This window comes from Thunnus albacares, chromosome 10 (genome assembly GCF_914725855.1).
Source record: "Thunnus albacares chromosome 10, fThuAlb1.1, whole genome shotgun sequence".
NCBI classification, from domain to species: domain Eukaryota; kingdom Metazoa; phylum Chordata; class Actinopteri; order Scombriformes; family Scombridae; genus Thunnus; species Thunnus albacares.
Window position 1 is genome coordinate 13,720,526 of NC_058115.1, and position 7,965 is coordinate 13,728,490.

The window sequence follows — 7,965 nt, forward strand, 5'->3', positions numbered from 1 at the left end:
TACATTTTATGTGTCATGCATGACTTAACTAGTAAAGGTTATGTGGGTCCGTCTCCTGCACCTAGCAGTCCTGCAGAGGAAAAAATATATACTTTGGACACTTCAAGACTACCACCATGTGCACTGCATTTTAAACACCTTCTCATTGCTGGAGGACGAATCCTGAACTTTGATCCTGCGTCGCTTCTTCTTCTGCTTGTAACTTCTTTGTTTCTCCTCATCCTTCTTCTTTGCAGATCTATAGACACAAATTAGAATATGTGTAAGCAAGAGCAGCAGGAGATCAATCCCGATCCAATGGTGGTGACATATATTACTAACAGTGACTGGTTGGAGTTCTTTCTTCTTACCTGGTCTTTCGACGCTTCCCATCGTTTTCTGAATCACTCAGCTCCTCGCTTATCCCCGACTCTGCGCTGGACGCTGACTTCTCAAAGTTGGAGTCTGCAGCGTCATCGCTGTCAACTGCCAGACAAAAAAAAAGACCAAGAAACATGAGTCACTTGCCAGTCTTACAGAATTTTGAATATTTATGTCCATATATAGATGTAGATATATTGTGTACACATACAGCAAACAAAAAATTAAGAATTAACCTCTCCGCCCTGTCTTCTTCTTGACCACCTTGCTCTTCTTATCTTTACTGGCAGCTTTCTCATCTCCTGATTCACCCTCACTCAGTGAGAGTTTATGACGGAGCAACTTGTGGCGTCGGCCTTGCGTCTTCACTTCCACGTTGGAACCGGAGTCTTCTGAATCATCGTTGTCTTAAAAAAAAAAAGAAAAAAAAGAAACAAATAGTTCGACAAAATACACAATAAAAGAGGCATGACTGAAAACGACTGTCGATTTATCAAATATATGCTACCTTGCTCCTCGTCTTCATCATCTTCCTCTTTTTTAACTTTCTTGGAGGACTTGTCTTCGTCGTCTGCATCTTCATTATCAGAGGAGCTCTCTGCTCCGGAGGAAAAGTTGGACTTTATTTGGGCAAGAAGCATTTTCTTTGCAATTCTTGAGGAGAAAAGGAAAACAAGACACAAACACGGGGGATTAACATCAATAACATAATAAAGTGCTTTTACAAAATTATCTTTGTGATGAAATAAATCAGTGGAAACACTGGAAATGTGTTTATGTTCAAGAACAGAGACTTGCATTTTCAGTAATTGCTTTCATGCATTAATGTCAGTTATCAATAAACTAATAATGGATAATCCTTCCGGTAAATGTAATTGGAAAGTTAACATTTACTCACAAAAAGAATTAAAGTGCTTTTCTGCATGTGCAATTTATTATAACTACACAATTCACCAGTGGAATATTAGAAGACTGAGTTAATAATCTCTCTTAGGTGCTTGTGAATGGATAACTGATGGAAATGCAGGAAACCTGTAAAAATATCATGATACCATGACATTGCTATGGCACTATTTGGCAACAGTACAGATAAATTGGGATAAACAAGGGAGAAATGTTCCCCCGAGGACACATATTCTGAAGTATTTCAAGAGCAACCGCACTGTGTTTGCCAAGTACTGCAGTGCTGCCAGCAGCCACACATACAGCTAAACATATTAGGCTAAACAGCTCGACCTGAAAGACAATTAAAATCCACATTATCCTTGACGATACAATGAATACTCTTAAACGGTTGTCTTTATAGTGAGCCAAAAAGTATCTTTGAAAGTTGTTATTTTGTAAGTACCTGTTCTCAGGATCATCATCGTCATCATCTTCACAAACTTGAGAAACTTCCTCTTTGCCATCCACTTCGTCACCTTGACAACAACATAGCACATGTGCCGTTAATGGGAGAACACGCAAGTCATTAACAAATAGTTCGCCAAAGATGCTGAGACAAATTACCTGAGGACTGATGGAAATTCCCACCGCCCCCCACCATGTTCTCTTCCACAATGGGTTTGATCTTTTGCTCGTCGCTGTCCTCTCCGGAGTCACCTTCAGCCTGCTGCTCCTCCTCATCCTCGCTGGTGGATGACTGCAGCTTGGAGGCAGCTTTGGGGCTCCTTCCTTTGCATTTCTTTTCATAAGACCTTTTGTGAATCGACGCCTTCCTTTCAGGTGAGTTTTTGTCTTCCTCTTTTGCTTCATTCTGTTTCTTCACGCGGCTGGATCTCCTCTTCGCTGCGCCAACTTTACTCTTTGTCTCCTTCTCTTGGTCAGAGTCGGAGTTGGACGAGGCTGATCCATTCTGTTTCTTTTTCTTGGACGACTTCTTGCCTTTGTCTGAATCAGAGCTTTCAGACTCCCTTTTCCGCTTGGATGCTTTGTCTGTATCCTGTGAAGATGTGTTGTTTAGTTTGAATAACCGCTTTTTTGCACTTGTGCTTCCCTGTTCCTCATCTGTACTGTGGCCTTCTGCAGCTTTCTTTAGCAAGATGTTGGGAACTTCATCCGAATCAGAGTCTATTCTCTTTTTCTCTGACAAGGACGTCTTGCTCTGCTTCCCATCCTCTCTTTTGGTGCTGCTGAATTTCTTGGAGGACTTGGACTTCCCCTTACGATCTTCCTCTGACTCAGATTCGGACGAGTCTTCCTTGCACTTATTCTCAGCCTGCTTCCTCAGTGGAGTGGTCTTCACTCTACTAGAGCGACGACTTGGTAGTGGGCTCTCTGTTCCATCTACTGTATCGGCGGTGTTGTCTTTCTTCTCTTCTTTACACTTTTTCACCACCTCTCCATCTTTTTCTTTGTTTTTGGACCTGGAGGATCTTGACCCACATGTCGTCACGACCGGCACAGGAGTCAGTTTAACTATGAGGTTCTTCACCTTGGGCTGCGGGCGTTGAGAATCTGATGACGTTCCATTTGACTTTGTATCAGTGTTTCCGACCGCATTGGTGTCTGGAGTCTGTGAGAGCATGGTGGGATCTGCAAGACTCTCCACCATCTGGAAAAGCTCCTCGGGAACTGAAGGAGGAACAGACATAATGTCCTGATCGAGGGACATTTCACCAGTTGACATTAGCTCATCACAGACTTCAGTTTTAATTGTCTTTTTGGTTATATCAATATCTGTTTGGCTGTCTTTCATTTCAACCATATTTGACGCTTGATTATTGTCCATGTCCTGCTTCTCATCCGGCTCCTCAACTGCATCAACCCCCTCGGCTACGTCAGCCTCGTCGCCTGCGTCAGCCTCCTCAGCTGTGCCAATCTCGTTGACTGTGTTAGCCTCGTCGACTGCGTCAGCCTCCTCAGCTGCATCAATCTCATCGACTGTGTTAGCCTCGTCGACTGCATCAGCCTCCGCAGCTGCGTCAGCTTCGTCAAAAGCGTCAGCCTTGTCAAAAGCGTCAGCCTCAGTAACGGCATCAGCCTTGTCCGCTGCATTATCTGTGTGGTCGTTTTCTACAGGTGGCACAGCATTAGTGTTTTTTTTTACAATATGTTGCCCTTCGTTGCCATTTTGCAACTCCATGTTTCTGAACTCGGGCTCCAAAGCCGCCTCCAAAGCACTGTGGGCTTTTTTCAAATCTGCAAGTACGGCCTTGAAGGCTTTCAAATGCCGATACCTGATAGCCTTATCTCCCTGCTCCTCAGCTGCCTGCTGGATGAACTGGATGAATGTATTGTTCAGACCAGTTGTAGTTTCAACAAGTTTTTTTGCTTTCTTTATAAGTTCTTTGGGTAACTGCAGTTTTTTGTAGGAGAACGTCATGGTCCCTGAGCCCTCGGTGTGTTCTTTCCCATTGACAACTGCTTTGTGCTCTTTGACTGCTTTGCTCTCGTGTCTCTTGCTCTCTCGTTCCTCGGTTTTATCCGTTTTCCGTTGCTTGAGTTTCTCATGTTTCTCGTGTTTCTCATGGTGTTGTTTTTCCATGATGCCGTGGCATTTGGAGACCAGATCCTGAAGGGGATCTGACCTGCAGACATAGCAATGCCACTTTGAGTTCTCATCAGTAATGGTTGACAACTCCCTTCTGCCCAGGTTGCGCAGGATGCACTTCTTGCAGAAAGCATTGTTGCAGTAGTCACAGCAGATGAGCTTGCCCCCTTCAGCACACCACCTGGGGAGGAAAAGTTCAGAGTTAACATAGAGCAAATGAGGTCTTCAAAATTAGGTTTCCAGAATATTTTGGGTAAAGAAAAATGTAGGTCAGAAAAATAAAAATCTAAAAGAAATGAATACCAAAGAATTAAATAGTCAGAAATACTTTTCCATTATTTCATTAACTAGTATTCTCAGAAAGGGCATTCAAATCCTTGGCTGCCTTACAACCAAAAATAAGCTTTTATATGAATTCCATATTTAAAAAAAAAAAAAACATTTTGACAGAACCAATGTAATGTTTTTATCTTTTGAATTGTCCAGTCACGCCTTCAATGTTATAATTCACTTGACATTGCTTCTGTTGTGTATCTTCTTGTCACAGTAGGTTAAGAAACCAGGTCATTTTCTTGGTCTTGTGTAAAGTTTCGTACCTGCACTGCTCATCCATCCCATCAGAGTCTCTGCTGATGTCATCACTTGTGTAATACTTGTAGCATGACTAGAGGAAAAGGATACAATAATAATAATAATAATAATAATAATTATAATAATAATAATAAGATGATGATGATGACACACTAATACAGGAAGAATGGAAAGACTGAAAAAATCTGTGTGGGACTCATTGTAAAAGCTGTGAAAATACTGTAAATATAGATGTGGAATTTCTTACCTTGCAAATAAGTACTTTGAGCGCAGGATGCTCATACACAGAGTTGCGCTGAAACTGGTTTACTTGTTTTCCACAGGCTGTGCAGTTTACCAGGGTATCATCTGCGGTGAAGAGCAAATAAAATCACTTTTTCTCCACTTTGTTTACACTGAATAAATAATTTATTACCTTAATGCTATCTGGTTCATTTACATCTAAACTTTGCCCGGCTGAACATCACAATACAAAACACAAAACATGTTTAAGGTATAAATAATGAAATAAATGTACCTTTTTGTTTCTGTTTGAAATCCACTCTGAGCTTCATGGCACCTTTGTTTTCATTCCCAGCTGGCCTCATCACTAAAGTGCCTTCAGACAGAAATAATACAAATGTCTCAAAGTCAGCATCCTATTCAGCAACAATATCTTGATCAAAACATTAAAAAAAAAAAATCTATGGTTCATACCTTTAGATGAACTGCCCACATTACTGTCTGAAGGATTGTCAGAAGTGCCACCTTCATTTTCACTCTCTGCTGAGGTGTCGGATTCATTCAGTCCAGTGTGCTTAGCTACAGTAGTGGGCTTCCTAAAATGTGCAAGCACAAAGTCTTTAGTGTTTGCGAGCATGATAATGCTTCTGAGAACATGTATCTGCAAAACAATGCATGCCACATGTAAGAAAACTGCTTCTCACCTCTTGTTGTGAGAAGAGGAGGGCTTCATTGTGTCTGTTGAGCTACCAGGCTGATGAGGATACAAGATCAATTTTAATAGTTTTGAAAAACAAATCAAAAACTGTACAATATGTGCCTTTCAGGTCTAATTTCTTTTGTGTATACAAATGTGACTACCAAAAAGGCTGCACACTTACCTCCTCTGCGTTTTCTGCCATGTGGTCTTGGTTAGATTCAGAAGAGGCCAGACTCATTTTACCTACAGAGAAAGTCAAGATTTGTTTCATGTTGAACAAATCCAATGCTGCACCATGTTGCAAAAATCAACAAATTTCAGCTTTTCTTAAAGAATATTTGATCATTTCTTAAATGTACAGATCTTTTTTTCACTACCCAATACATTTGCATTAACAGAACATATCTATGTGAATTATTATATTCATAAAATATGTTCATGACTGATTAGTTTCCTCCCGATAGTTACTGGCAATGTCAAAGGTTACAGACAATGTTTGGTTTTTTCTTTGTTGTCTGTGAGTAAGACACCAACAATACACGACTCCAAATTCACATAACAACGTTAATAAACTGCACAACTGCACCGTTTGTGTAATTTACAGCAGCACAATTAAAAGCTGAACATTGCCTACATGGTTTTACGGGCATCTATTTGGAGCACAACACTCCCGAGGCGGAGATACGGCTGTTTATTTAGCCGTTTTGCGTCATCATAACGTGCTGATTAACGCTGGATGTTTGTGAGATGTGTTGAGCGATAACTCGGTCCTGTCAGCAACAAACGGGCCAAACATTTATCCAAAATCCCGTGTCAGTGGAAAAAGAAAGAGTTCACTCGGCTAATGAGCAACGCACGCTTCTGCGTTTGCAGCTCTGAGGCGCTTCTTCATCCTCCTCATCGCCTCCGTTTCCATGTTTTCACAACACAAGACCTCCTGACTATCCGGGGATGCCCAAGTTCATGCTAGTTTAGCTGCTGCCGTTGATGCACGACTACTTATCTCCAATATCCTGCGTTTCCCTAGCAACCATACAATCTCAGCGGTGCATAAAAGGTCCAATGCATGGACATGCACTGAAAAATGCAAGCACAGGCCTTCCTTCCCTTCCTCTACAGATACCATGAAGGCAGGAACCAGCTCGCTAATCGCAGCCTGGCACTACCAGCTAACTTAGCATCCAAAGTAGCAGTGCAACCTTATAAGCTATCTATACCACATGCAAAGTAACTGCGTTGTTTTACAATAAAGTGCGTTTTAAATGACTCTGCCGCTCTGACAGCCACCCCGGGACACGCACATGTTTATCTGAATCTGCGTGTGCACGAACCTGAGCATTGCCGGCTGCGCAGCTAATGGCTACAGCTAGCCGAGCATGCTAGGTAGCAATAGGCAGTAATGGGCCGGCGGAGGTAGCATAGCAATCAATGCACAATTAACTTGTCTAAACAAGGGGATTAAACTGACCTCCTACCTGCTGTTCATCGTCGTCATTTCTCGATTTACAGAGGCACGTTTTATTTTGACTTTAAGTTGTCCGCTTCAGCCTCATCTACAGCTTTTCCGATGGTGTGGAAACAAGAATAGCCGCCGAATACCGAAGCAACTCCGGTCAGGGGAGACAAAGCGAAGGGACCATCTTGCCGGATGGCTGTGGACGCAGTAAAATGGCGCATCTAGCTTAAACCCTGTGCGCTCTTTCATTGGCTGACTGCTGCAGGTGGTACAGTGTGAGGCGCGCTTTTCCCTGCTGTTTTGTTTCTTATGCAATCCATAAAACACCGCAAGTTGTCAGCAGAAATAGCCTAGTTCAATCCCACATATTTAAAAAGTTTATTGCCACTTCAGTTATACAAGTGCTATCATGTGAAATACTTTGGCTGAGGGGCTCCATTACAGTAAAACAGTAAAAAAATATATATATATACATGTATATGTATATAAAGCAAGCGGCAACCTCTGGGGCTGTAAAATGAAGCCAATGCGGAAGTGCCAAAAACTGCAGTTCCTTGAATGGCCACTTGAGGCTGGCTCCAAAATCGAGTCAGTCCCCATAGACCCCCATGTTAAAATACCAAATTTTACAGCAGAAATAAACATGTTTACAGCCTGGTACAAAAAAAACGGTTTTGGTCTCTATAGCTAGGGGGGATATTTTTACAACTAACTTGTTTAAATTTTATTAAGCTATGAAGTTATGCATAATGAAGGAGATGGCTGCTTTGAGTCCGCCAGCCGCTAGGTGGCTCGTTTCAGCCATTCAGCCCGCCTCTTTGCCCATTTTTGATTAGCTGGGAGTTAGGCAGCATCACACACTGCCAAGATGGCGACAGCTGGAGCAGCTCACTTTGAGCTTCAAAACCGCTCTTCAGAAACCAGAAATGGATTATACACACAGCAGTTATTGCACAGAAGGTTGAAAATATAATGTAAATTGAAGGACCAGTGTGTAGGATTTAGTGCCAACTAGTGGTGAGGTTACAGATTGCAACCAACTGAATACCCCTCACCCTCACCCCTCTTTTCCAAGTATGTAGGAGAATGTATGGTGGCCTTGAAACTCGCATCCAGCTCGTATAATATATCCATGCCCTGCTC

The 7,965-nt window shown here is 42.2% G+C and overlaps 1 protein-coding gene across 3 annotated transcripts in view; it reads right to left on the reverse strand.

The window, feature by feature from the left end:
• atrx (ATRX chromatin remodeler) overlaps window positions 1-7,056 on the reverse strand; it is a 30,873-nt gene extending 23,817 nt beyond the window's left edge. Inside the window, exons 1-13 of one of the 3 annotated variants that reach the window (XM_044363048.1) lie at window positions 6,842-7,056; window positions 5,548-5,609; window positions 5,371-5,420; window positions 5,141-5,262; window positions 4,962-5,042; window positions 4,692-4,792; window positions 4,450-4,517; window positions 1,870-4,034; window positions 1,709-1,781; window positions 869-1,014; window positions 597-767; window positions 351-465; window positions 139-238 (exon numbers count right to left, since the gene is read on the reverse strand). In XM_044363048.1, the coding sequence (XP_044218983.1) occupies window positions 139-238; window positions 351-465; window positions 597-767; window positions 869-1,014; window positions 1,709-1,781; window positions 1,870-4,034; window positions 4,450-4,517; window positions 4,692-4,792; window positions 4,962-5,042; window positions 5,141-5,262; window positions 5,371-5,420; window positions 5,548-5,604 (3,249 nt within the window). In that variant the 5' untranslated portion in view covers window positions 5,605-5,609; window positions 6,842-7,056. Of the gene's footprint in view, window positions 1-138; window positions 239-350; window positions 466-596; window positions 768-868; window positions 1,015-1,708; window positions 1,782-1,869; window positions 4,035-4,449; window positions 4,518-4,691; window positions 4,793-4,961; window positions 5,043-5,140; window positions 5,263-5,370; window positions 5,421-5,547; window positions 5,610-6,000; window positions 6,143-6,834 lie in introns of those variants that run through there. The other 2 variants (XM_044363047.1, XM_044363046.1) reach the window with 2 other exon arrangements.
• Window positions 7,057-7,965: the final 909 nt, after the last annotated feature.